This window comes from Hemicordylus capensis, chromosome 13 (genome assembly GCF_027244095.1).
Source record: "Hemicordylus capensis ecotype Gifberg chromosome 13, rHemCap1.1.pri, whole genome shotgun sequence".
Classification (NCBI taxonomy): Eukaryota; Metazoa; Chordata; class Lepidosauria; order Squamata; family Cordylidae; genus Hemicordylus; species Hemicordylus capensis.
The window spans coordinates 7,250,775-7,278,056 of NC_069669.1; the positions used below are offsets into that span (position 1 = coordinate 7,250,775).

The following is a 27,282-nucleotide window of genomic DNA, read 5'->3' on the forward strand; positions in this document are numbered from 1 at the left end:
TTGGTCCATCTAGCTCAGTACTGTCTACACTGATTGGCTGCGGCTTCTCCAAGGCTGCAGGCAGGACTCTTTCTCAGCCCTATCTTGAAGATGCTGCCAGGGATTGAATCTGGAACTTTCTGCATGCAGAGCACATGCTTTACCAATGAGCTATGATCCCATCCCCAATTACAGCACTCACATCACCCCTCCAAATGCAAACCAAGGCGTACCCTGCTTAGCAAAGCCGGCAAATAATGCTCACTACCATAAGACCTGCCAGATGGCCCAGACAAGCAAAAAGCGACTCGCTGCCCCCGGCAAACTGATATTCAGAAGTTTACTGCGCTAGAAAATGGGAGGTTCAATTTATTATTATGAAGAATATATTTATATACCGCTTTTCAACAAAAACGTCCTCAATCTGGTTTACATCATAAAAAGAATAAGATAATGTCCTGCACCACAAAGGTTCACAGTATTAAAAAGAAGCACAAGGGAGGCACCAGCAAGAACCACCAGAGGGATGTTTTTCTTTGTAACCCGCTTTGAGAACATGTGTTGAGAAGCGCTATATAAGTAGTAGGAATTGTTGCTTTCCTCCTTCTAAATATAAGAGAGCCACCACTTTTTAAAAGTGCCTCTTTACCCAATTAGCAAAGGTTCCAGTGAAGACACTGCATCATGGAATTTCGTTGCATTTATTAACCTGAAGGCCCCATAGCTCAAGAAAACCTGTGCTAAAAAGAGTATATATGATCCCCTTAAAAATCCATCCAAATCAGTGGCTATCACATCACTACTTCACTTTGGTTCTCAGCAGAGGAACAGGGGCAAACACGTATGGGACAGGGGAAAGTCCAGAAAGCAGCTGCAGGGCTGCTCATGGTAATGTTTCATTTATAGCCCTTATGTCATACTGACCTCTAGTGGGAATGACACTGTACTTTCCAGGACTTTCCAGTCACTTAAGAAGCGTGCCTGGTCTATCTCAAAGCTTTACATAGGAACCTAGGAAGCTGCCATATAGACCGAGTCAGAGCATTGCTCCATCTAACTCAGTATTGTCTTCACAGACTGGCAGTGGTTTCTCCGAGGTTGCAAGCAGGAGTCTCTCTCAGCTCTATCTTGGAGATGCTGCCAGGGAGGGAACCTTCTGCTCTTCCCAGAGTGGCTCCATCCCCGGAGGGAAATATCTTACAGTGTTCACACATCACACATAAGCAACCACTTAATGGCACGGCAAGGAAGTAACTTGCCTACTCCTGACCCGACCCCATTCCTCCCCCCTTCTCCTCTCCGTGTAGCCTCTTACCCTGTTGGCTCTCCCTCCAGGAGAGGATGGGGAGGAGTGTCAAGAAGCATCCCTCCCTCCTGCTCCTCATGTGACTGGCTGGCTAGGTGCCCAGGCTCAGCCTACCCCTCCCTCAGCTGATGGACTTGGCAGCAAGGACAAAGCAAAATACCAGCCAGCATTTCCCTCGCTGCTGAGCCTGTCAGTCAGGCCGGGGTGGTGGGGCTGAGCACCAAGCCAGCCAGTCACAGGAGAAGGAGGGAGGGATGCTGCCTGACACTCCTCCTCCCTATCTCCTCCTGGAGAGAAAGCCAACAGGATAGCATGCAAGTGAGCCAGGGAGGCAGAAGGGGTGTGTGTGTACTCCTTGTGCACCCTATGAGACTTCAAAGTATCCCCAAGGATTCAGGTAGAAAGGTCATCTTATGTTTGCAAGCATGAATTATCCCCTTTGCTAAACATGGCCCCCCATGGTCTGCATTTGAATGGGAGACTACATGTGAGCACCAAAAGATATTGCACTCTCCTTAAGGGATAGGGCCACTCTGGAAAGAGCACCTGCCTGCTTGCATGCAGAAGGTTCCAAGTTCCCTCCCTGGCATCATCTCCAAGAGAGGGCTGAGAGAGATTCCTGCCTGCAGCTATGGAGGAGCCGCTGCCAGTCTGTGTAGACAACACTGAAGCTAGACGGACCAATGGTCTGACTCAGTAGAAGCCATCTTCTTATTTTCCCATATACACTTGGTCAAAAACACCTGCTGTACACACTGCAGAAGAGTTAGCAAAGGGGAACAATGGCCAAACATTTGCAGCCAGGGTGAGAAAGCAACCCAAACGATGCAGGAGGATGGGTGCAGAAAGAGGGTTTGAACCGGCTCCCTCTTGCAAATGTCTTACCAGTGATCAGGTCCGAAGGAATTCGGTCTGTCAGGAAATCGACCACCAGAATCCGACTGGTTGCAAAGATGATACCTCCTTGGGTGTAAACTTCATAGCGACTGTTGCTTGCGATTTCATTGGTAACACGTCGAGGAAGATGAGCGACATTATCCGTCCTTAACGTCTCAATAAAAAACTCCTAAATCAAAGAACACAGTTCAGAATAAGTACAGACGCAACAATGCAGACAGCCACAAGCAAACAAGGAAGAGAGACAGTTTGGAGATTTGTCCTTAGGAAAACCAGCCTAAGACAAGCAACAATAAGGAGATCATGTTATTGGCCTACCTTACGTGGTACTTGTCAAAGGCCATATATGTGAAGTGATTTGAACACTCAAAAGTAGCGTTTGGAGCTGAACCGACTTCCAAACTGATTTGGCGCCACGGGGTGGGGAGCGGCGACCTTTAGAAAAGAGGAAAGCAGGTCCTTACCCGCCCTCTGACACGGCATGCAGCTTCCTGCTGCAATGGCGCTGCCCCCAACAACTCATGCACATGGCGTCCACACCATGTGCATGCCGACACCATGTGTGGGTTCTTGGGGGCAGCGCCGTCGCAGCAGGAAGTTGCATGCAGCAGCAAAGAGCAAGTCAGGACCTGCTCTCCTCTTTTAAAAAAGACCATGCTCAATTTTCCCCTCCCAGCGGCGCCGAACTTGTTCAGACCTCCGAACCCGTGCATAGACCTCGGTTTGTGCACATTCCTACTCAAAAGTGCCATACAAATGTGAAGCATCATTATTATAGTTTGCATACAAGCAATAAGCAGCAGCCAGTCAAGTCTATTAAACAGATCCATCATAAAATAAAAACGAGATTCAAAAGCACCAACCCGCAGAATTCAAGCAGACCAAACGATTTGAAGTGGGGGGGGAGAGACACCATATGGAATAGCTATATGAAATAGCTATACATAAATGCAGCGAGCAGCATCGAAACGGCTCTAAAACCAGCAATAAGAGGAAGCTGCAACCCAATGCATACTTCTCTGAGAATAAGGCCCATTGAATGCAGCGGGACTTGCTTCCTGGTAAAGATGCATAGGGTCGCACTGCCAGTAACTGGAGGGTCAGGAATAAAAATGAACCAACAGCTCAGGTCTGTCTACTCTGGTTCTCCAAGGCCTCTTGCACAAAGGAGACTCTCCCAACCTCGGAATGACCCACATGCAACTCCCATTCACCTACTGGCAGCCTCGGCCTGCCCCAGTTCTTCGTGCCTCCCCCCACCCTTCAGCCCGAAACAGCCTTCCTGACCTCCTCTGCAGGGCTGGTGTTCAGCACCAGCACCAGCCTGGCGGGCTCGCAATAGAGGCGGAGAAAGCGCAAGAGGAGGCGGTCGATGCCCAGGCCCCGGGCGCAGATGACCAGCCCGTCCTGATGGAAGAGGTCCAGGAAGATCTGGTTCTCATGCTCCAGCGGCGCCCCCGCCGCCATGACAGCCCAGACACCGGCGGGCGGGCCAATGGCTTGGCTAGCGCCTGGGCGGCCAAGGACGGTCATAAAGACACAAAAAGACTAGAGAGGCTGTAGTGCCGCTCTATCTCTAGCGATTTCTATGGTGAATGTCTCCGACACTTTGAAGGGAAGCGGAAATCACTCCACACTTGACTGCGATTGGATGCTTTTCTCCCCGCTCGTCGCCTTAAGTTACGTCACGACCGCGCCAGAAGGGGATTCTGGCTAGCATAGTGTTGCCGCTCGTTACAAGGAGCAAGCTCTCTGGTCGGGAAGAGTCCAAGTAAGTCCCATATTGTTCACAGGTTTCGTCCTTTCTCAGTGGTGGGTCGTTGCCCTTTATCCTCAGCGTTCTGCAAGTATCTGGCTGCCTACTGCTGGAAGCATGATGCTGGGCTCAGAGGAGCTTAGGAAGCTGCCAGAGTCAGACGCTTGGACCAGCTAGCTCAGTATTGTCTCCACAGACTGGCAGTGGCTTCTCCAACGTTGCGGGCAGGAATCTCTCTTGGCCCTATCTTGGAGATGCTGCCAGGGTGGGAACTTGGGACCTTCTTCTGCTCTTCCTAGAGCAGCTCCATCCCCTGAGGGGAATAACTCACAGTACTCTCACATGTAGTCTCCCAATCAAATGCAAGCCAGGGAGGACCCTGCTTAGCAAAGTGGACAGTTCATGCTTGTTACCACAAGGCCAGCCTCTCTTTGCTAGGTACAGCAGTTCTTTTCTTAAAGCTCCCAGATTTTGTAGCAGAGAAAGTTCCACTTCTTGAATTTTATTTGTTTTCCCTCTTACTTGGAAATGCCATGGCAGGGAAAGTTTCACCTCCTGAACTTTTTATTTTTATTTTTACTTTGACATTTTATATCCCAGGGGCTGTGCAGAATATTCAGCTTTGACTAGAACTCTGCACAGAATGAATAAACCATCAGGGAATCACTGTTAGGCTTAATGGGGAACTGCCACTGGTTCCTGGGCCTTGCAGTAGAGAACACTGACTCAGTAGCTGAGAGGCTGGAAAAAAGATGGGGGAGAGAATATGGAAGGGTATCCCATTGAGAGGGGAGCAGAAAAGGGGATGATGGCCGTTATTTCCCAGTAGTGCTGGTCCTCCATTTGCTGTTGCCTTTCCTCAGGCAGCCATGGTACGCAAGAAAGTGCATCGCCCGATTGCGGCCATGGCCAAACAGATCCGCGAAGCCCAGGCCCTGAAGAACCAGCCCACCGATTCCCAGCGCTATGCCGTGGACTACGAGACTATGACCTGCTTATTTACTGGCAAGCGCCTTCCCGTGCTGGCCTGGGAAGACGTGAGGAATGAGAACCGTCTCTTCACCCTGCTCAGCCGGCTGCGTCACTTTGGCATTGGACGCATGGTCACGCGCAAATCCTGGCTGTGGCAGTATGATGAGCCCTGTTATTGGGTCATCACCAAAGTGAAAGTGGATTACACCGCCGAGGTGAGCACCTCCCATTAACAAGCAATAGGGAGTGGTTGGGGGGGTTGCCTTGCCCTGCCCTGCCCCCTATAGCTGTACTTCTCTTAGAAATTATTTGGATGCATTTCCCTACCCATATACCACCCCCGGGCAATGCATGGTGAGATGAAAAGTAGACCCCTAGCTTGTGTTCTTCCTCCCTGCCCTTTCCCCACTTCCCTTATCTGTAGTCTGCAATGTCTGAACTGAGAAATGTGGGTGGTGATTCTCTTTTTTGAGCAGGGGGAGAGCAACTGGCCCTATCCAGCCCCAGCTACAAACTGGACTCTGGCCTTTCTGTGAAATGGGGAACTGTTTTTTATGTTTTGTTTACAACTGACCGGAAAAAAATCTTGTGTGCTCTTTTACAGAACATGGATCACGGAAAAGCCTGGGGATACTTGACATTCAGAGGTATGGAAAAACTTTCAGTACAAGAGGCAAGCTCATGGAGAAGGCTTTAGCAGCAAATTAGAATCCTCAGGGCTTCGTTCTTGTATTCCAAGTCCCTTACTAACTTAGGCTAGTGAAAACTGGAATTGAACAGTGAATCCACAAAGGTGCCTTCTGAGTGAGACTACTGGTCCATGTAGCTTAATATTGCTTGCGCTAACTGGCAGTGTATATCCAAGGTTTCAGACAAGTCCATTCCCTGGCATCTTCAGGTAGGGCTAGAAAAGCTCTCTGTCTGTAACCCTGGAGCTGCTGCTGCCAGTCAGTGTAGACAATAGTGACCTAGATTGGAGTCCCACCAAGGGGTACTTGAAGGGCTACTGGAGCCCTTCTGCCTCCCCACACTGCAGCTGCGCTATTTGTTCCCCATCTGAGGATTTCCAGTTTGAAGCCAATGCATCCCCAGCAATGTGTCCACTGCAGAGGAGGAGGGAGGTGAGTGAAGGCCTCCCCACTCTGCTCCTGATTGGCTGGCTATGTGCTGACGCTCAGCATGCCCCGCCCCTCAGCCTGACTGACAGGCTTCAGAAAACTAGTACTGAGTACTCGCATTGAAATCCCATCAATATCAGTGGGAGTACTCATGAGTAAGGTAGCCTGTCTCATAACTGTAACATTTAAAGTTTTGTGTATGTACACGTAACCTCTGTGGGGTACCTGAACTGAAGGTTTCTGATAGAAGGAAGCAGGAATGTGAACACGACTGCTTAGTTTCTAGTGTGGAACTGCTTCATATCTTCCTTCTTTGTCGATTACTTCCTAGGGAAGACAGAAAATGAAGTGAAAGAAATTGACAAACCCATGTATCACGACTGGCGCATGGTACCAAGACATGAGGAGGAGGCCTTTAAGATTTTTACTCCAGTGGAGGAGGAAACTGTCCAGTACGTCCTCTACCCACCATTGCTACGGGCCATGATTTTTGCTCAAAGACAGAAGGAAGGTAACCTGAGCACAGAAGAACCCATGGTTGACTTGAAACGGAATGTTTCCTTCACAAGGGAGTATTTTGAAAACTTTAAGAAGCAAGCTGAAGGGACGCCAGTGTGAAGATCTTGGACTCTTGTGTTTTTGTTTCCACAGTTCTTCATATTTTCATTTTTCAAGAAGATGTGTACTTGGGAAAAGCAATCAAGTATCTGTAATAGAAAACCTGTTATAATCACTTGTTCAGTCACTTCAGTGTGTTTTAGTGGTCTAACAATCCTCTTTGAATCTACAACCCTGAGGTCTCATGGGCCCAAATTTGATATCCAGTTATTGGAAAAAGTAAAGCCCAGGTCCCGATAGAGTGCTGTTCATTACATCACACAAACTCGATATCCATGAAGGAAGAACAGGGCCGGTTTGCTTCCTTGGAGGACGGTGAGAGGGCTCACTCCAAACAAGCTCAATAAAATGATTCAGCCAGTAATCTTGTTGTTGTTTTCCCCCCAGTGTCTAATTTCTAAAGCACTTTCCATCCTATAAGGTGTTTTGCAAATTTTTGCTTATTAATCATAACAAATGCATAGAGAGAAGGGCTGGCCTAAAGTCCTTTCTTGATCTTCATGGAGATTTAAATATGGGTCTTCTGCAGTTTAAAAAAAAAAAAAAAGGACCCTGCTTTAGATTGAGGTAGACCATAATTTATAGTTAAATTTCTATACTGTCTTCCTTGAAATCATCCCAAGGTGGTTTACAAAACCATGTTAATACACTAAAATCAATAAAACAGATTTTGGAAATACATTCAGGCACAGAGCATACTTTGAATGTGTCTTTTGATCTGAGTTCTCTTCCACTAGCTGATCTGCTGTCCATCTTGAGGAGAGCTGGTCGTGTGGTAGCAAGCATGAATGGTCCCCTTTGCTAAACAGGGTCTGGTTTGTGTTTGGACGGGAGACTACATGTGTGAGCAGTGTAAGATATTTCCCTTGGGATGGGACCGCTCTGTGAAGAGCACCTGCCTGCTTGCATACAGAAAGTTCCAAGTTTCCTCCCTGGCATCTCCAGATAAGGCTTGAGAAGAACCCCTGCCTGCAACCCTGGAGAAGCCGCTGCCAGTCTGTGTAAACAATACTGAGCTACATGGACCAATGGTCTGACTCAGTATAAGGCAGCTCAAGCAGTGGCTCATCGGAAGAATCTAGGGATAGACCTGCACTAACTGCCATGAAAAACTACTTCTATTTATATACCACTTTTCAACAGGAGTTCTCAAAGTAGTTTACTTAGAAAAAAGTAAATAAGATGATAAAATAAAAACTACGAATCTGCTAGGTGGGATTTCAAAGCTCAGTTTTGAAAGGAAAAATGTTGCGCAGCAGACAGAAATTCAACAGGCGGAGCACTGGGGTGTCAATGCAAGTGCGGAGGAGAGAAACCTGCTGTGCGGCTGTTAGGCTCTATCCCTTCAAAAAAGAGGCGGCGTTGCAATCCCAGCCGGAGCCCTTGCTCCATGCAGCCCCGCCGAACACAACGCACTTTGCACATGCTCAAGGGCGCTCTCAATCAATCATCTGTATTAGGGTCATAGACCAGCAAGGGCGCTCTCTGCTTCACCAGCCGCAAGGCTACGTCACGCAGGTGGAGGAAGCTTTCCTCGCAGCAGGGGCGGAAAACAGCGAGGACGAAAAACCCGCTTTGCAGCCCTAGAATCCAAGCAGGGGCCAGATTCCAACGATCGCACCAACGCGCGTCTCTCTCAGCCCTCGGCATCTCGCCCCGCCCACAAAAGCAGCGCGCGCGCCCCCGCGACAAATCTCCCTGCTGCCTGCGTGCGCGTTCTTCTGGCCCACCCTTTCCTTCGCCGGCTGACTCTTTCTTCCTGCATTTACTGCCGCCCGCGACCGTCATGATTTTCCTGCTGGCCTTATTTGCTAGCATCTTTCAGACAGGTGAGTCTCCTGTGTGGCCTGCGGGGGTGTCTTAGGAAGCTGCCATAGACCGAGTCAGAGCATTGCTCCATCTAGTTCAGCACAGTCTGCACAGACCGGCAGCAGCTTCTCCAAGGCTGCAGGCACGAGTCTCTCTCCCAGCCTTCTCTTGGAGATGCTGCCAGGGAGGGAACTTGGAACAAGCACACAAATGCTCTTCCCAGAGCGGCCCCATCCCCTAAGGGGAAGGTCTTACAGTGCTCTCACATGTGGTCTCCCATGCAAATGCACACCAGGGGCCCTGCTTAGCACAGGCAACCATTAATGCTCACTACCACCAGACCAGCTCTTCTCCTTTGAAGGGAAGACCTGATCCGGGTGCCTCCTCAGCCATGCACCCCTCTTTTCTCCCCTCTCTGTTTTAGGCTCCTATGTTTTTTCATTCTGTAGGTCAGGCCTGTTCAACTCCCCCCCCCCCAGCTTTTTGTGGACTACAGCTCCTATAATCCCACAGTGGCCAATAGCCAGGGGTTATCACCAATAAAACACTGAACTTTCAAGCAATTAGCTCTTCTTTCGTGTGTCCAGCTTACACCGGCGTCCATGAACGTACCTTCCTTGCCATCAAACCGGATGGGGTCCAGCGTCACCTCATTGGTGACATCATCAGGCGCTTTGAGAAGAAGGGCTTCAAACTGGTGGCCATGAAACTCATGCAGGTAAGAATACTGAGTCAAATCTATTCTTACTTGGCTCCTTTCCAGTGGTCCCTCTAATTTTTTGCATCTCTGTGCGGAATGAGTTTTGTTCTGGGCGGCAGTATCCAGGCATCCGTGTGCGCATGTGCATTCAGAGAGGGGCCTTCCTGATTCAACCTGAGTGCGATCTAAAACTAACAAAGCAGACATTAAAAAAAAAACTTGTGTGCATGCACACATGCACATACCTTAGAGGGAACACTGCTCCTTCCCCTCCCTCACTTTATAACTCTTCTGACCCTTTAGTCTGACCCTGCAAAACTCTGCAGTATCCTAGTGTTAATTTCCTGAACTTCCATCTCCATCTCCATTATTTCACTGGGTTCAGGGAAATCAACTTTCTCTTGGATTCTCCCAGTCTTGCATGGTTTCTCTCCTGGCCCTTTCCTTTAGTAAGTCTGTGAAGATCTCATTGGTATTAGCTTGGTTTATGTAATACATTTGGTTCATAGTTACAATAAGTGTTCCCTCTAACAGGGATTCCCAGATGTTGTTGACTACAATTCCCAGAATCCCCAAGCAAAAGCCATTGCAGCTGGGGATTCTAGGTGTTGAAGTCAACAACATCTGGGAATCCCTGTTGGAAGGAATGTGGGTTACAATAATGTTTACTTGGCTGGCGGGCTCAGCTTTTTGTCTGTTTTCAAGCGGTAGTTTTATCAAAGTGTAGGGATTTTAGTGACATTCTAAATAGGTGGTCTTCATTGTTTTTCACTTGAAAAATAATCTCATTGTACATAGTCTGTGATGTGTTATTATTTTGATGGTGTCATGATGTAATTTAGTGTAATACATTTCTCATCTTTTTTCTTCTTCATGTGCTATTTTGTAAGTAAAATATTGCTCCGCTGCTCTTCTGCAATGCTGCATGTTCTGTGCTTTCAGTGACAAGGTATATTTAAAAACTGAAAAATCGTTGTTGGAAGTGCCGTTTAAGAGATAAATTCCCCAAGCAAGGGAGTGAGGCCTAGGCAGTATTCAGCTTGTATATATGTCGAACGTGGTGATTGTGATGACCTGTCTTTCGACCAGGCCTCAGAAGACTTGCTGAAGGAGCATTATGTCGCCCTCCGTGAACGCCCTTTCTACAACCGCCTGGTGAAATACATGAGCTCGGGGCCTGTTGTGGCCATGGTGAGTGTTAGTCCGAATTGGTAGAACATATAAGGTAGTGTAGTGGTTAGCGGGGAGACCCAGATTCAAATCCCCTTATGGCCAAAATGCACACTGGGTGATCTTGAGTTAGTCTCTCTCTCAGCCCAGGCTACCTCACAGGGTTGTCGTGAGGATAAAGTGGTGGTGGAGGCTGCCCTGAGCATCATGGAGGAAGGGTGTGTAAAGTACAGTCGCCTCTCACCAACTGCAAGGGTTCCATTCCTAGAAAACCTTGCAGTTGGTGAATTTGCGGTTGACAAGGCATTAAAACCAGTGGGAAACAGGGTTAGGGGAATCACAGTTGCGAAAAGACCCAAACAAACAAAAAATCCCCACCCAGTTACAAATAGAGCCAGTGTGGTGTAGTGGTTAGAGTGCTGGACTAGGACCGGGGAGACCCGAGTTCAAATCCCCATTCAGCCAATGAAACTAGCTGGGTGACTCTGGGCCAGTCACTTCTCTCTCAGCCTCACCCTACTTCACAGGGTTGTTGTGAAAGAGAAACTCAAGTATGTAGTGCACCACTCTGGGCTCCTTGGAGGAAGAGCGGGATATAAATGTAAAAATAATAATAATAGAAAAAAACTGCCTCCTGGCCCCAAAATCCTCCCCAACCCCCAAATCTCCAAAAATTCTCACTAAACTGCAGATACTTGGGTCACAGTTGGCGAGACCTGCCACAATTTCCCAGTCGCAGATACTCAAATTTACGATTGGGGAAACCGCGAAGGTTGGTGAGGGACCACTGTATATAGATAGAAGTTACATTGCATTCTCTCAGGCTACCGCAGGAGGCAGCAGAGTATGCCCTACACACCTTTTTCGTTTTCACCAGAATCCAAAATGGAGGATGGAATAAAAGTTTGTTCTCAGTATCAAATGCATACCTGCCAACGTGTCCTAATTTCCCCACTGACCTGAATGAGAAAAGAGGGACATGTTGGCAGGTATGCAAATGTGGTCTGCCTGTTCCTGAAAGACCAGAACATAACCAGGTGGGATAGAAATGATAAGCTGTACACGTTCAGGTATTTGGGGTTATCCGTGGCCAGGCAGGTGGCGGAGGGGGATGGACGGCTGGCAGCCTGTCGCTGGGCTGCTTGCAAGCCCCCTATGCTACTGATTACCAGTGAAGATGGCCTCATCCTTTCACCTCATGGCAGGTCTGGCAGGGACTGGAGGTAGTGAAAACCGCTCGCACAATGATCGGAGAAACCAACCCAGCAGATTCCAAACCTGGAACGATCAGAGGCGATTTCTGCATTGAAGTCGGCAAGTGAGTGAAACACCTTTTCAGTTTGCTTCCACTGATAGGCCTCCCTCGTGGAAGCCAAGAGGCTCTCCCGTTACTGTGCTGCGTGACGTATCACATCCTACAGATAGGAACATAGAAAGCTGCCATATACTGAGTCAGACCCTTGGTCCATCTAGCTCAGTATTGTCTACACAGACTGGCAGCGGCTTCTCCAAGGTTGCTGGCAGGAATCTCTCTCAGCCCCGTCTTGGAGATGCTGCCAGGGAGGGAACTCGGAACCTAGATGCTCTTCCCAGAGCGGCTCCATTCCTTGAGGGGAATATCTTGCAGTGCTCACACATCAAGTCTCCCATTCAGATGCAACCAGGGTGGACCCTTCTTAGCTAAGGAAACAAGTCATGTTTGCTCCCACCAAGGATGTGCTGCCAATCAAGCTTTGGCTTGATCCAGCATGCCAACTCCTCCACTAAGTCTGCCGAGGGGTGGAACATAGGAAGCTGCCTTCTACTGAGTCAGACCCTTAGTCCCTCTAGCTCAGCATTGCCCACACAGACTGGCAGCAGCTTCTCCAAGCCTGTAGGCAGGACTCTCAACCTTACCTTGGAGATGCCAGGGAGGGAATGTGGAACCTCCTGTATGCAAGCATGCAGGCGCAGGGTGGAACATAAGACGCCAACTCCCATCATCCTTAGCACAATGGGCAAAAAGACTGGAAACCCATGCACTAGTTCCTCATGGGTCACGTCCTTAAAGTCGCATTGAGTTTGGGTCTAGACTGCTTTCTGTCTGGGACAAACTACCTTATCCTTGTGTGGCTCAGCCTATTTTTCCCCTTTCCTGCAGGAACGTGATTCACGGCAGCGATTCGGCGGAGAGTGCCCAGCGAGAGATCTCCCTCTGGTTCCACACAGATGAGTTGACCTGTTGGGAGGACAGCACAGAGCACTGGATTTATGAGTAAGCAGCAGCACTCCCCAGAAGCGGGCGCCTTCCATGGCCGCTCAGCAGGGCCGTCCACTCTATTTCCGCTTCCCCAGGATTTCGCTGGACTCCTGCTATTTAATGTATTCCCTCCTTGTGCGTGGGGAGAAGTAAGGGAGAGAGTGTTCTGGATCTGCAGAGCAGATAGCCATGCCGCTGACAATTCGTTCTTTTCCTCCTTTTCTCCCCACCCACTTTATCGTAGCCTTTGAATGCAAAACTACAGAGAGCTCCATGAAGGTGGAACACATCTGGGGGGGTTCTGGTGCTTTTAATTTTAGAATGTCTTTTTCAAAGGGCTCGGTGAGGGATTTGGATGCTTCCTCCCCTTTTGAGACTTGAAATTCTATTCGGCTGGGCTCTGGACAGGCAGCAACTTTGGTTGCGTCGTTTTGGGGTGGGGGGGTTGGGGGGCATGTTTCTTTAGCAAAAGCTAGGCTTCCAACAAGATGGCAATAAGGCTGGAATAATTGCCTAGCAATGGAATATAAAGACATGGGGACAGTTCACATGACCGTAAACCGAGTAAGCGACGAGTCCGGTCTAGTTTCGGGAGGTGGGCACGCTCCTGGGTTGTGTTGGTGTGCTTGTAAACAGCAAGTTTGGAGATGGGAAGCTTGGTTGTCGGCCGGACCCAGGTGGGTAGGAAGGTGCTTCTGGCTACTTTATTCGGAAGCTGGGAACGAAATCTGGGTAGGGCGCACTTGGCCTATCCAGCTCGTCATTAACACACGACCAAGCTCCCCGACTCCTCTCCTACCCTGTGTAAGGTTGCGTGAACTGCCCTCTTGCCTCCTGGGCATCAATGCCGGTAGTGACTCCTGCTGCTTGCTGTCTCGAATGCTGTCGTCGCCCAACACTAACGGGAACTTGCAGACTGGAAACTCAGTGCCTCGTTCTCATGTACCTGCCTAAAATGATGTTTCTAACCTTTCAGGCCTAGCATTGGGGTGGGGCGGCTGATTCTAGCCCAAGTTTACCTTTTCTCCAGAGGACAGTAATGTCCAGTGGCAAGAGCATTAGGCTCCAAATGTCCACAAATGAAAGACAAGCAAAACAAGGACGACCTTTAGTAGGAGACAGAGCAGCAGATGAGAAGTGTGGCTGTCACAGCTAAGATGAGGTCATTCAGACGATCAAAAAGTGTTCTACTCAGGTTTGGGAACGGGGTGTGTGTTCCCAACGTGGATAGACGTGATTGTGTGGAAGCAAGGTAGGAGGAAAGGCTACCCAGGTTTTTCCTCTTACCTTGCTTCCACACAACCGGAAATTGGGAGTACAAACAGCTTCCAAACCCAGGTAGAACAGAGTTTTTGATTGTGTGAATGACCTCGATATGTCTAAAGCCTACTAGGCAGTTGGGAAGATGCTTCTGTGTTACTGTGGTACCTGTAAGTATCTCTGGATCGTTGCAGGTTCGTCATCCAACTGAAACTGACTGTACTTCCACATACTTTCCCCAGAGAGATTGTTTACACCTATAAATATGTACAGAATTTTTTTAAATATTGGCTGTGCATTTGCTTTTCACAATAAACTTTGGAAAGATAACAGTCTTTGATTTTATTTGTAAACTCCTAAAACATTATATAACTGCAGGCTGATGGACTATCTGTAGTGAAGGCTGCCTAATGTTGGTGTATTGGCTGTTAGACACGACTGTAGCTGAGAAACATCCCTCTGCCCCAGTAAAAGACTGAGAAATTGCTGTTATGACTTGGTGGTTGTTATTCAAAAATCTCACTTTCACCCTGCCCACCAGCAGTGTTACCTCCTCTCATCTATGTGTGGCATGACCTGGCCATCAGTATCAAGGCAGTGCGTGTGTGCGTGTGCATTCAGAGTGGGGCCTTCCTGATTCAACCTGAGCGGGATCTAAAATGAACTGAGCAGACATCCAAAAACCTGTGGGCATGCGCACGCCCTCGAGGGAACACTGCCCACCAGTGCTGTCTCGTGCATGATGTTAACACGTTTTATTACGTACAGAACAGATATGATTCATCTTGTTTGGTAGCATACATGGGACGAAGCACAGGAAGAGGTTTTTTTTTCCATACAGCAGTCTCTTTACACCTTCAGACCCAAACAGCGGAGTTTACAGGCCTTTAAGACACTTTTTAAAAAATTCTTTTATAACATACAAGTTTAACTTTACATACATCACAGTGGAGATGTGGCGGGGAGGTGTGTGTAAGCCCATCAGCTTTCACCTTGCTGCCAGGTGGCCACTGCAGGTAGCAAAAGCCAGGACCGCACGGCTCTTTCCCTCGGCTCCCTCTCTTCTTCCTCCTCCTGCCGCCCCACCCCACCCCACATCCACCCCTTTGAACATGTGCTTCTCTTCAAGGAAAATGTACTTCAACCTGTGAAAGGTTCTTCTGGCATCGATGTGGGCAGGTGAGGCAAAGGAGGGTTCTAAGAAAAGCTGGAGAACGGGAAGGGCTGCATAGGTCTGTCCGGGTCTACCCCCTTCCCTTGGTTTGATTTATACGCGAGAACAACCCTGTGTCTACACTTCTGGCAACAGGTAGATTGGTTTGAAACTGTGGCACGTGGTCTCATTCTAAACTGTGCGTGTTCATCTAAGCCAAGGCTGGGCAAACGTGGCCCTCCAGATGTTGTTGAACTACAATTCCCATCATCCCCGGCCACAACTGTGGCAGGGGACAATGGAAGTTGTAGTTCAACAACTTCTGGAGGGCCATGTTTGCTCCGTCCTGCTCTACGCAGTTGGCTTCTGCAGCCTGTTGACTAAACTACACACTATCTTTCCCTTCCTCCCACCACAATCTCATCTGTCTATTCTTTAGTTATACCACACCCCTCTCTCTTCCTTCTCTTATTCTACAAGCCAGGCCCATGGATTTTAGCCACCAGTGCCATCTCAGGGGATGAATGTGGAGTGATTTTTGGCATCGTGTAACACTCCCACCCCACCACAATGGAAAATAGGTGATAGCATTGTTGCACTTAACAGCCTTCTCTGTGGTGGTGTTATTTTATCACATTTATATACCACCCAAACTTTCGTCTCTGGGCGGTTAACATAAAACAATTAAAATACATATAAAAAGTTAAAACAAGTCAACAATTTAAAATCAATCACAAAATTAAAACCAATAAATTTTTAAGAGGTTGAGAATGCTTGATTAAAAAGATGGATTTTCAGATGATTTTTAAAAATTACCAAGATGGGGAGGATCGTATCTTAGTAGGGAGCGCATTCCACAATCTCGGGGCAGCAACCGAGAAGGCCCGTCTCTGTGTAGCCATCAGATGAGTTGGAGGTAACTGGAGACAGACCTCCTCAGATGACCTCAATGGGCGGTGGGACTCATAGTGAAGAAGATGCTCTCTTAAATACCTCTCTTATCACCCCTCCTTTCTCCCTACCCCCAAACAGGATAAAATTGCAGTCATTTCTGCACAAAGAAAAGGGCTCGAGTAGGATTAGAGTAACAATGTGTAACTTGTATGAATCGCCACTGGTATGTTTCCCAGACTATGGGAAACACCTATATCAGGCAGCAGCAATATAGGAAGGTGCTGAAAGGTATTCCAAAGAAAACCACAGGGCTCTGTGGTCACAAGGAACCGAAACTGACTCGACAGTTTTTTGAGAGTCTTGAAATGATATCACCTCTTCTCCATCTCTAGGGGTGTAGGCCATATCAAAAATCACAACAAGAATTCATCCCCTGGAGATGGTACCAAACACTCCAGCTTATGCTGTGCTGAAGAGAGCTTAAATGGTGGCATCTCACCTTCCTGTATCCGCCCTCTGCAGAAACCAGCAGAATGAGTGGCAAGGACCTTGCTTCATTCGCTCATTCCCCAAGGTGGGAAAAGAACTATGGAACAAGCCAAGCGACATATTTTGCTTTTGAGGACTGCAAGAGATTTTTATATCAAATTTCAATTGGGTGAGAATAAACATTCTTGATTTTTATTACTTGTATGTGTGTCTTCTGGAATCCCAGAAGGTTGGAAATCAGCCAGAGATGAAAGAACCTAGACTTTCGGAAGGTTCCTTTCCCAATTAGTGAGGAGGGAATTTTTGATATAAAAATCTCTTACAAGGCTCGGTGATGCAGCTGCATTTTCTGTGCAGCACTTTGTTAGCCCAGGGAAGAGCATTGTGGCGGTAGTGCTAGAGAGAGAAGCCCTATTCACACATTATGTTCCAAGCAAACTGATTAAGTATGACTCCAGCACCGTCCTAGATGCCCTCCAGTCTAGAGTTCACCTCTGCTGCCCAATGAGAATTTCTTGGCCAAAGATCAATGCCATTTCCCAGAACATAAGATAATCCTTGCTGGAACAGACCCCAGGCCTATCTAGTCCAACATCCTGCATCCCACAATGGCCCACCAGATGCCGCTAGGAAGCCCACAAGCAGGAGATGAAGGCACGCCCTCTCTCCTGCTGCTGCTCCCCTGCAACTGGTTAGAGGCATTCTGCCTCTGATCCCGGAGGTAGCCTAGAGCCATCAAGCTGAGGGCCAGCAAGACTACCTCCATCTTTACTGAGTCACTCAACTCGCACCTTCATGCACCTCTTTATTTCCCACTTGCTGGTCCTCCTCTATTTTGCTCTGTGTTGGCTTTCCATGGGGGAACCTATACATCTTTCCCTCCTTATCCTGTTTTCTCTTAATGGACATTCTGTTCTTTCGGCAACATGTGCGAGCAACCAACATACAGCCCCACCCAAACTGATGCCTTGATGGGGGACTGAAGGTCAAATCTCTCTACCCAATGGCGGGAGGTGTAAACGTGGGTTGAATGAATCTTTGCAAGATCTGGTACGCACTCAAGGGCATACCCAATGAATGCACCCCCAAGCTGAAATCCAGCCCATGCTTCCTACTTCACCATGAATGGGGAATATGTTGCAGTCTGGCCAGGGTGGACCGGGTTGGTGGTGTGCTTCAGCACTCACACAATCTATTACTATACTTGCCAAAGTGTGGCTGGATCTACTTAATCCACTCCCCCCACCCCCAACCCAAGACTTGGTTGTGTGAACTGGCACTTAGGCTTGCCTCCACATTTGCCCTGGAGACTTTTGGTTTTCTGCACCAAAAAGCTTTACAAACCCAAGACTTGGATGAGGATATAGTTGTAAGCTCAAGGCTCCTGGGCAGTGCCTTCACAAATCCCCCTAAATGACACAAATATTGCTAGAAACCTGATGCGGTGAAAATGAAACAGTCCAGCTTGAAACATTCAACACTAGAACTGGGCACAAGCATGTTACAGAGAGGAAGAAAATGACATCAGTGAGGCCAGACGGGGTCTTAGGGTGGGTTCAAGAGACGTTAAACAATGCTTACAATGATCTTCCCATTGCTCGCTCCGACGATTTCCATCCACGATAATCGACACGGGGTCGCAGCGTTGGGCCAGTTGGGACTGGCTGAGATGTGGCTCTCCTCTGCGCCCATAAGGTGGCCTACCTCATGGTGAGAAATGCGAGCCTACGGTCCTCTGCAGGAACTGCGAGAGACACTGGGTGGAATTCAAAGCCAAGTGTGAAAGTTCTGCGGAGCAGGGGATAAGCGCACTTAATGTCCAGGTTGCTCCTACAATTTCCTTGCGGGTCATGAGTGGCCAACCAGAGGGGCTGGGGCTGCCGCTGGACTACAAACCCCATCACCTCCAGCTGCCATGGTGACTGAGGTGGGGATGATGGGAGCTGTAGTCCAGCAGCACCAGCAGCAGAAGCAAGAGAGCCTCTGGTTGCCCACCCCTGTTATAGATCACGTAAGGTGGGAGGCCACAGAGTTCGTCACACTCTGACCTGCTTGCAAACATCTCTTCACAGCCTAGATGCCCAGCGTTCGCAAATTCCTCTCAAAGAGCGAACCTCCCACAGTTGCTGCTGTTTTGGCCTTTCCCAAAAACTGATCATGAGGCCAAACTGGCCCCCTCACCTTCTTGCTGCCTCTATTAAGTCTCTCTCTCTCACACACACACACACACACACACACACACACACACACGTGTTATCCTCTCCCTCGTCCTTCATCCCTCCTCTTCCTTCTCCTCAGCTATGCCTTGCCCCTCTGAGTGCTTTGCTCAGCCACCTCGGCCCAAACTCATTCTCCCAAGCTCTCTTCCAGATTCCGCGTGCCACAGAGAGAGAGAGGGGGAGGCCCACTCTCTCTTTGGAACCGTTTCTTTCCTGAATGGCCTGCGCAATACCCTTGAGCCGCCCGCAAGCGGTAGCGGGGTCCCAAGTCTCCGTTCGGCCCCTCCTGGAGTAGCGCAGGGCGACCTCTCAGCCCAGCGCCAATAAAACCAGGGATGCCCTCGGGCAGCCTTTAAAGGTTTCAAGGGTGCTTCCTGGCCACGCTCAACCTCATCCGCAAAGCAGACGGCTCCTCACTACAAACTGTTTCAACAGCCACAGCAGGAGGAGAGTTCCTGCCCTTCAGGTGAACTGGGCCCCCCCGCCCCCCTCACCTGGATTATTATGGGTTCTATTTCATAGAATTTTAGAGCTGGAAGGGACCTGGGGGAGGTCATCTTGTCCGACCCTAAATATCACACCATTCTTCCAAGGGAATCAGAAGAAGGTACACAAGCTTCAGAGGTGGTCTCCCATCCAGGGACTGCCTAGGCCCATATCTACCTGGCTTTAGCAATGGACCCCCCACCACCATCAAGTCCCCCCAAGCAGCCCTCTGAGTACTGGCAGCTTGCTGTTGACCTATCAGCATACAAAAGGTCCTTCTGAACACAGTGGAACATCTTCTGGACTCTTAATCAGATCCCAGCCGTTCCCAAATTCTTCCCCAATCTCCAGGGACTGGCGGTGATCTTCTGGAGCAGAAAGGAGTTCTTCTTTGTGACCGACAGAAACCATCCCTTTCAGACTGCCATGCAGACAGGCGATGGCAGGGGTGTCGCAGTTCTCCATGCAGGTGGGTGAGAGAAGGTTGGGGGCTGTCCTCAAAACCCCAGCCAGCCCTTCCAGTCCCAGTGTGGTCTTCCCCATGCCTCTCGGCCCCCGAATCCCCTGGCTTGGCTCTCAATGTTCTCCTCCCACCCTGGAAGGCTGACGGCAGCCCAGCCCGACTCTGAAAGTTCCCAGGCCCAAGATGAAAGCTGCAAGTTTGGGGGTTAGAAGAGGAGGGAGCCACAGCCCGAGGTGGGAGCGATGGCGATCATCTGGGGATGCGGTTTCCAGCAGTAGGCGTAATGCGGGAGTTCTGTATGTACATATTGGCATTCAGGGAGTTGGGGGGTGGAGTGGGGAGAAAGTTATATTGGCAGAAAAGGAGGAGGAGCTCATTCAGGGATGTAGGAAACTTGCCACACGATGATGTGGCTCCGTTCGGCCTTGGAAAGGAAAGGCTTGACTTGGGTGGGGTCCGCTGGGTTTTCCTCCGTCTCGTCGTCTTCTCCGTCCCCTGCCAAGAGAACAGTGAACAGGATGGAGGCGGGAATGGGAAGAGATGGACGCTGAAATGCGGCTGCTTCCACAAGACCCAAGAAATGAAACGGCTCAGCGATGTCATTCACACCATTAAAAATGGTGGTTTAGCCGGGTTTGGAAGCTGTGTGTGCTCTCAGTTTTCAGTTGTGTGCAAGCAAGGTGAAAGGAAAACCTGGGTAGAGGTGATTGTGTGGAAGCAAGGTGGGAGGAAAAGCTACCCAGGTTTTCTTTGTACTTTGCTTCCACACAATCACTTCTACCCAGGTTTTCCTCTTTCCTTCCTTGCACACAACTGAAAACTGGAAGCACACACAGCTCCCAAACCCGGATAGAACACAGTTTTTGACGGTGTGAATAACCTCAGCATTTCTAAGCCCTAAACTTCTGAACAACTGAAGTTTTTTTTTTAAATTCCTACCTTGAGTTGTTAATTCCTTTTGGTTACCACTACTTTACTGTTAATCAAAAAGAATAGTATGAATTCATTTTTGATTAACAAAACAAAAATATAATGGGTACCTTTCCTATAACTTCAGAGCAGCTGAGGATGGAAGCCAAAACATCTTGCTCATTCACACACACACAGTTTGTTTCAACTGTATATTTTCTTAGTTTGGGAAATCATAAGGACTAGGAACATAGGAAGCTTCCATATACTGAGTCAGACCATTGGTCCATCTAGCTCAGTATTGTCTACCCAGACTGGCAGTGGCTTCTCCAAGATTGCAGGCAGGAGTCTCTCTCAGCCCTTTCTTGGAGGGAACTTGGAACCTTCTGCTCTTCCCAGAGCGGCTCCATCCCATGAGGGGAATATCTTGCAGTGCTCACACTTCTAGTCTGCCATTCATATGCAACCAGGGTGGACCCTGCTTAGGCAAGGGGACAAGCCATGCTTGCTACCACAAGTATGATAGCTCTCCTCTCATAACAAACTAAAAACTCCCTTTAAAAATTAATCAAAAAGCTAAGGTTCTCAGGATATTTAACAGTGAAACCAACATACAATTCTGGCCTTCTGGGACACACACGACATGGAACCTGAACATGGTTCCACGTCTTGCTACCCTAAATATTAGCTCATGCTTGGCTCACAACAAGTCCAGAAGATGAATGCATGGGCAGAAAAACGTACCAATCCGGAAGTCGATGTATCCTTCGCCACCGCTCAGCACCAGGACGTTTTTCAACTTCTGTCCCTCTGTTTCCGTAGTGGCCGTGCTGGGGTTCTCCGAGGGGCTGTCTAACACGCTCCCATTCAGCGTTGCAAGAACGTTACCTGAAAGAATGCAAAGCCTCTTAGGAGCAACTCTCTTTCTCTCTCTCATTTGCGCTCTCTTTTTAAAAAACTACTTTTAAAATGTATGTCCATAAACAATACAAACATTACAAGAAGCTGTAGTACAAACGTTTAGGGAAGTATTTCAAGATGGTTAACAGTGTTCTCTCTAACCTTGGGCAGCTAGTTATACCTTATTCAACAACAATGATACTAGCTCTCCCCCACCCCTTGGGGTTCCTTGAGAAGGGGTAGTAATATTTGCTTGGTTAGGCATTATACATGTGGGAAGGATATGAAAACTAGAGTTGATCATAAGCTATGAGTGCTATTCATGTAATACAGCTGCAAAAAAAGGCTAGCATGATTTTAGGCTGCATGTTGCAATTTCTGTTAGCAAAAGTTACTTGTATATGAGGCAGCTGGGGTTGTCCACATCCAGCTCCTGCTCCCCTTAACCGGCATCAGCCAGGAAAGATTTGGAAGCAGAGGCCATGATGTGTTGTGTTAAAACAAGCGCTCCTTTGCCGAGAGGGGAAATCCTGTGCCGTTTTCAACAGGTGCACACGCTCCTTCTTCTCCCCTTCTCTGCTCTTAGGTACTGCGCGTGTGCAGACACCACACTCTCCCTTTCGAAAGTTTTAAAGAGACAATAATGGAACGCTCTGCTTACCAGGCACAGAGACAAAGAATTTGACTGCATCGCGGTGACCATGAAAGCAGAGCTGAGCTTGAGCCATGAAGCAGTAGGGGATGAAGCTGCTGGCAGATTTATCATTGCTGTCATCGCTGCCATACACGTGAATGATTCCACCCGGGCGAGTCCCTTCTCCAGAAGTTGGGGATGTCTTATTGGCTGAGGCCAAAGCAAGAAACAAAAGATCAAGGTCAGCAACAAGAGGGGAAAGGCAACGGATATCTCTGCACACAAACTGATTTAATCATTGCCCCCAATCCTGGGGAACCGTAGTTCTGTGAGATGTGGTAGGGATCTCTAAAGATGGAGATGCAACTTTTATGGAGTTGTAGGATGCATTTTGAAGCAGCAGCACCGTTTTCAGTTCAAACATTTCTTTCATGACCCAGGGCGAGTTCTGAAAATCCTGCTCTACAGCTTTGTCCAGATCACTAATTTGAATGTGGGAAAGCTAGCATGGATTTGCCAGTGCCTGTGACGTCACCCTCCCCAAATACAATTAACAGCCTGAATTCTGGTGTGGTGCAATCTGGTGTGGGCAATATTGTCGCTTGTGCTGAATGTGCAGATCTATCTCTCAGTGAGAACTGATCAGGAATAAAAGGACGTTCTCATGGTCAAAATCAGGATAGAAGGAGGAGGAGGACTCAGCCAGGGTAGGAGAGCCTTGCACATTCCCAACTGGCAATTGTGTGCTTGCAAAGATCAAGGTAGGAGGAGGGGAGAGTGATTGTGTGGGTGCCAGGAGAAGTAGGGTGGCTTTTTGTCCACCCCCGATAGAATGTGGGACAGAATGTTGATTGGCCATGCCGTTCCTACCCAGCTCCCACAGATCACTCTCCCACACACACACCTTGTAGGGGCATGCATGAACGGTTCGTTGCTGAATTGGTTCGCCTCAAACCGGGCTAGTTCGGAGGTTCGATCGCGAACCTCACCACCCCCACCCGGCCTCTCCTTACTTTTGCCAGGATCCCCACCCCTGCACTTTCTTTGCAAACACATGACTGCCAATCAGGAGTGTGCACAGCTCTCCTATCCTGGCTGGGCGCTCCTCCTACCCTGATTCTGATTGTGAGAACGAACCCAAAGAGTGTTAAGGGTCTACTAAACAAGTCCTAAAACTTCCGATTGCTTCGCCACCTTCTTTTAACACAAGATACCAGCACAAGCACAAGTTTAAGGTTCTGAAGTATAATACACGCCTTTAGGAGTGCTCCGTTGCCTTCAACAATCCAAGATTCATGAGAATATTTCTGCTGCTATATTTCTCAGGGATTGCAAATGAAAATGAGAGGTGAATGGATGAGTTGATTCGAGGAGAAGAGTGATTGGATGGATAAAGGGATGGAGAAGTTGAGCCAGAGGAGTCAATGGATGGTTATAGGATAGCATATGGAATCTAGAAGGAAGGAAGTCTAAGACTTACCCCTGAGCCCAAGGAGCTGACCTCGGTGGAGGACTACAGCTAGGCAGAGGAAACAGGTAGGAACACGGGGGGGGCAGCGGGAGAAGACCACAGGTTGAGGGAGAGAAGAAAACAGCCATTATTGGGAGAAACAGCACAGGAGCTTCTTGGTGTTTAGTGTACTCACAGAAACTATAAAATCACTTGCAGAAGTGATACCATCAAGACATTCCTTAGGGCAGACTATAAAGGTAACAGGAAGAGCAGCTCGCTAATGACCTGGAGGGAGGGAGGCTGCCATAGGAACACAGATAGGAGGCTGCCCCATCCCCAAGTCAGACCATGGGTCTATCTAGTACTGACTGGCAGCCTCTCTCCGAGGTTTCAAGCAGCGGTCTCTCCCAGCCCTGCCAGAAAATGCTGCCAGGGATTGAACCTGAGACCTTCTGCATACAAGCAGATGCTATAACAACAACAATTAATTAAATTAATCATCTGTTTGTTAGCTGCCCCGTTAAATTGCTCTCTGGGTGCCTCACAACTCTGCCACTGAGCTAACTATAGCCCTTAGGAAGATACACATCAAATTACCTTTAAGTAAACTAGCAAGAGAGGAAACCCCAGAATTTATATACTCTCAGTATTAACTCCTGATCCAAAGGGGGCATTAGTGGACATAGGAAGCTGCCTTCTGCTGAGGCAGACCCTTGGTCCATCTAACTCGGTATTGTCTACACTGACTGGCAGAGGCTTCTCCAAGGTTTTAGGCAGGATTCTTTCCCAGCCCTACCCAGAGATGCTGCCAGGGACTGAATCTGAGATCCTTTGCATGCAACGCATAGGCTGTGCCGCTGAGCTATGGGCCCATCCCCTAAGGGGAATATCTTACAGCAGACAGCACTCAGATGGAGCCGCCCATCCAAATGCAAACCAGGGCAGGCCCTCCTTAGCAAAGGGAACCATTTATGCTTTGCTACCGCAAGACCAGTTCTTCTCCCCCCCCCCGAGGAGAGGTAGGGAGTTATGGACAGCCATCTGTTGGGGATGCTGTAACTCTTAACTTCCTGCCCTGCGCTGGACACGATGGCTGGGAGCTGTAGTTCAGCAACATCTGGAGAGCCACACTTTGCCTGGATTGCTGGGCTTGTGGCCGCAAGCATGAATGGCCCCCTTTGCTAAGCAGGGTCCATCCTGGTTTGCATTTGGATGGAAGACTACATGGGCGAGCCCTGTAAAATATTCCCCTGAGGGGATGGGGCCGCTCTGGAAGAAGCACCCGCCTGCTTGCAGGCAAAAGGTTCCAAGTTCCTTCCCTGGCAGCACCTCCAAGACAGGGCTGAGAGAGACTCCTGCCTGCAATCTTGGAGAAGACGCTGCCAGTCAGTGTAGACAATACTGAGGTAAGTGGACCAAGGGTCTGACTCGGTATAAGGCAGCTTCCTATGTACCTATGCCTATCCCCGATTTACACAATGGGTGGGAGACAGAGAAGCTTCCACCCATTATGCACCTTTGCATTTCCACTGCATACTACTACGGATCATTTCTGTTGTGAGATTCTATCCTTAGCACGCCTGGCAGAGGAGAAGAAAGAGGACGTCCACTTACTCTCAGTCAAAGGGATGGAAATGACGACCCCGTTGCCCGTCCCTACCCAAAGGCGATTGCCGGCGATGAGCAAGGCTGTGATCCGTACAAACGAGAAACCCAGCTTCCCAGTCCCTGAAGGAGAGGTGGAAACAGAGTTAGTCAGGATAGCGGAACTCATTGAAAAGAACAACACTCCCATAGAGCACTACTGACGTGCAGGATGCTTTTGAAGCAGAAGTGAGGTCCTTGCCCCAAGGAGCTTACAGTTTAACACAGGAGAGGCAAGAACAGAAAGTGGGGAAGGAGGGAAGGACAAACAGGGTAGAAACAGAAGACAGGTTCTTGCCCCAAGGAACTTACAGTGGTGCTAACTCAGGGCTGGTTATGCAAACTTGGCCCTTCAAGGACAGTGATGTCCTGACAATAACAGGCTGATATACCACCCTTGAATCAGCAGTTGTTTTACCCAGGAGTTTTACAGACAGGGATTTTACTTCGATTCTCCTCTGGAATGGAGTATGCCAGTCCACATATTAGTTGCATTTACCCCAAAGTAGCTGCGGGCTATCAGGCACCAGTACAGACAGGACTCTGTTTCCCCCGAATCGAGGCTGCACAGTCTGGCTTAGTCTGAAGTATGTCCGGCTTTAAAAAATCCTCTAGTTTCAGCAGCTTGGGGGGGGGGGGGAATCCAAGGCTTCTATTATGCCCCGCCACTTCTCCCTTCATGTGTGGAGTGGTCATGTCAGTAATTTGGCGTTTTTCAAAACTCAATGAAGGGGAGTTTACATAGGCTTTAGATATGCAGAATGAATGTAAGCTGAGCCTTTTTGTCTGAGCTGATTCCATGAGCCTGCAGTTTTCTTCATGACAGAGAGAAAGCTCTGATTTCTGCTTTGAACTTCCCTGCCTCTTAAATCGTCTGGTGTGTGTGTGTGGAGGGGGAAACATGAGGGCAGTCACTCACAAAGGCAAGGGTTAAGCATCCTGCTGTTGGATCCAGCTTTGGGGAACTTGTCATGCCATTCTTCTGTTCCTCCGTAGCTGTCAAACTAACAACAACAAAAACGCTCTCTCGCCGCCTCCTCTCTGTGATGTGATTTGTGATTGGTTGGAGGAAAAACCCGGAGCAAGCCGGTGGGAACACACAGGAAAAAGATCTGCCAGGAATTGCGGAGAGGAGCTGACCCTAGGTGGACTGTCCATTTAATCCCCCAAATTAAACAACTTGTGAATTTGCTGCAAAGCAGATTCGCGCTCCACACTTGAAGGCATGTGTGACTAACGCTTAGGAGAGCTTTTTACTTGCTGGGTTTAATTTCAACTTGCTTGCCCACACCTTCACCAACTCCAGGCACCGGTTAGGACATCCACTGCTCCACCAGCTGGGGCTGGGATCGAAATATAAAGCTGAGTGTCATCAGCATTTACCTAACATTTTGCTGACATAGGGCTCAATATCCACATCTTGGAGGTGCTGATGGGTGTGAGCATGATACAGCCTCAGCGTGGAGTCCAGGCGGATGGAAACCCAAACACCGTCCCCAATCCAAGCCAGCTGCCGAATCTGGCTCTCCCGACGTGGGTGGGCGTCAAAGGACTTCTGAAATGCAAAATGAAAGCACCCAGAAGCATGGAGTTCATGACAAGCTCTTCTTCTCCAGGCTTTTGATATTTGTTGGCATCGATCAACACCGTGCTTTTTAGTCTTAATCTGGAGGGGCAGATGCCCTTAAAACATACCCGACCAAATAAAATTGGCCTCAAGCCATCAGAACTGGTTCGCAATATCTAACGCTTGCATTGATTAATATATCAATTAAGCCATGCAGAGGCGCTCTTACCCCTGGACTTCAGGGCCAAAGTCCAGGGCCGCCACACCCCCTGGGGGCCCCCAAATCCTCCTTAGTTTGTCCTGGGTGGCGTGGTTGCGACACCACCAGCCTGCACTGCACCGGGCAGCCGAGCATGACTGTGGCCTGTATTGGGTGCCGAGCATGACCTCTGCTTTAGGGAAAGAGGGGAGGGTGGGCAAAGAAATACGTGGGATTAATATGTTAAGTTGCGGGTCAAAATGTTCCTGCTGATGCCTATTTGCATAAATATCCCTGTTTTATAATCTTACATTCTTGTGAGTTCTGTTGCAGAAGTTTCTGAATATTATAAAAATATCTGAAAGTTTATAAAACAGTGATATTTATGCAAATAGGCATTAGTAGAAACATTTTGACCCGCAATTTAACATATCCCCATCCCATATAT

The 27,282-nt window shown here is 48.7% G+C and overlaps 4 protein-coding genes across 33 annotated transcripts in view; 2 read left to right on the plus strand and 2 right to left on the minus strand.

The window, feature by feature from the left end:
- Positions 1-3,730, minus strand: part of ERCC4 (ERCC excision repair 4, endonuclease catalytic subunit) — a 29,070-nt gene extending 25,340 nt beyond the window's left edge. For all 8 annotated transcript variants that reach the window (XR_008311960.1, XR_008311956.1, XR_008311961.1 and 5 more), the window contains exons 1-2: positions 3,470-3,730; positions 2,171-2,351 (exon numbers count right to left, since the gene is read on the minus strand). Coding sequence is in view for 2 of the 8 variants with exons in the window: in XM_053275998.1 (XP_053131973.1) it covers positions 2,171-2,351; positions 3,470-3,715 (427 nt within the window). In the remaining 6 variants the exon portion in view is untranslated. The remainder of the gene's footprint in view (positions 1-2,170; positions 2,352-3,469) is intronic.
- A 64-nt stretch (positions 3,731-3,794) lies between these two features.
- MRPS34 (mitochondrial ribosomal protein S34) lies at positions 3,795-7,327 on the plus strand. The gene is made up of 4 exons (XM_053276001.1): positions 3,795-3,953; positions 4,802-5,125; positions 5,515-5,557; positions 6,360-7,327. The coding sequence occupies exons 2-4, from the start codon at positions 4,808-4,810 to the stop codon at positions 6,644-6,646; spliced, it is 648 nt and encodes a 215-aa protein (XP_053131976.1). The 5' UTR covers positions 3,795-3,953; positions 4,802-4,807; the 3' UTR covers positions 6,647-7,327.
- A 966-nt stretch (positions 7,328-8,293) lies between these two features.
- NME3 (NME/NM23 nucleoside diphosphate kinase 3) lies at positions 8,294-14,154 on the plus strand. The gene is made up of 6 exons (XM_053276006.1): positions 8,294-8,475; positions 9,043-9,173; positions 10,245-10,346; positions 11,531-11,643; positions 12,466-12,579; positions 12,809-14,154. Exons 1-6 carry the CDS (start codon positions 8,433-8,435, stop codon positions 12,813-12,815), a joined length of 510 nt encoding a protein of 169 aa, XP_053131981.1. The 5' UTR covers positions 8,294-8,432; the 3' UTR covers positions 12,816-14,154.
- Positions 14,155-14,555: 401 nt separating this feature from the next.
- The window catches only part of MAPK8IP3 (mitogen-activated protein kinase 8 interacting protein 3), a 76,975-nt gene continuing 64,248 nt past the window's right edge, over positions 14,556-27,282 (minus strand). For all 23 annotated transcript variants that reach the window (XM_053275994.1, XM_053275992.1, XM_053275990.1 and 20 more), the window contains 6 exons: positions 26,452-26,623; positions 25,039-25,152; positions 23,452-23,490; positions 21,999-22,181; positions 21,182-21,325; positions 14,556-20,023 (listed from right to left, as the gene is read on the minus strand). In XM_053275994.1, the coding sequence (XP_053131969.1) occupies positions 19,902-20,023; positions 21,182-21,325; positions 21,999-22,181; positions 23,452-23,490; positions 25,039-25,152; positions 26,452-26,623 (774 nt within the window). In that variant the 3' untranslated portion in view covers positions 14,556-19,901. The remainder of the gene's footprint in view (positions 20,024-21,181; positions 21,326-21,998; positions 22,182-23,451; positions 23,491-25,038; positions 25,153-26,451; positions 26,624-27,282) is intronic.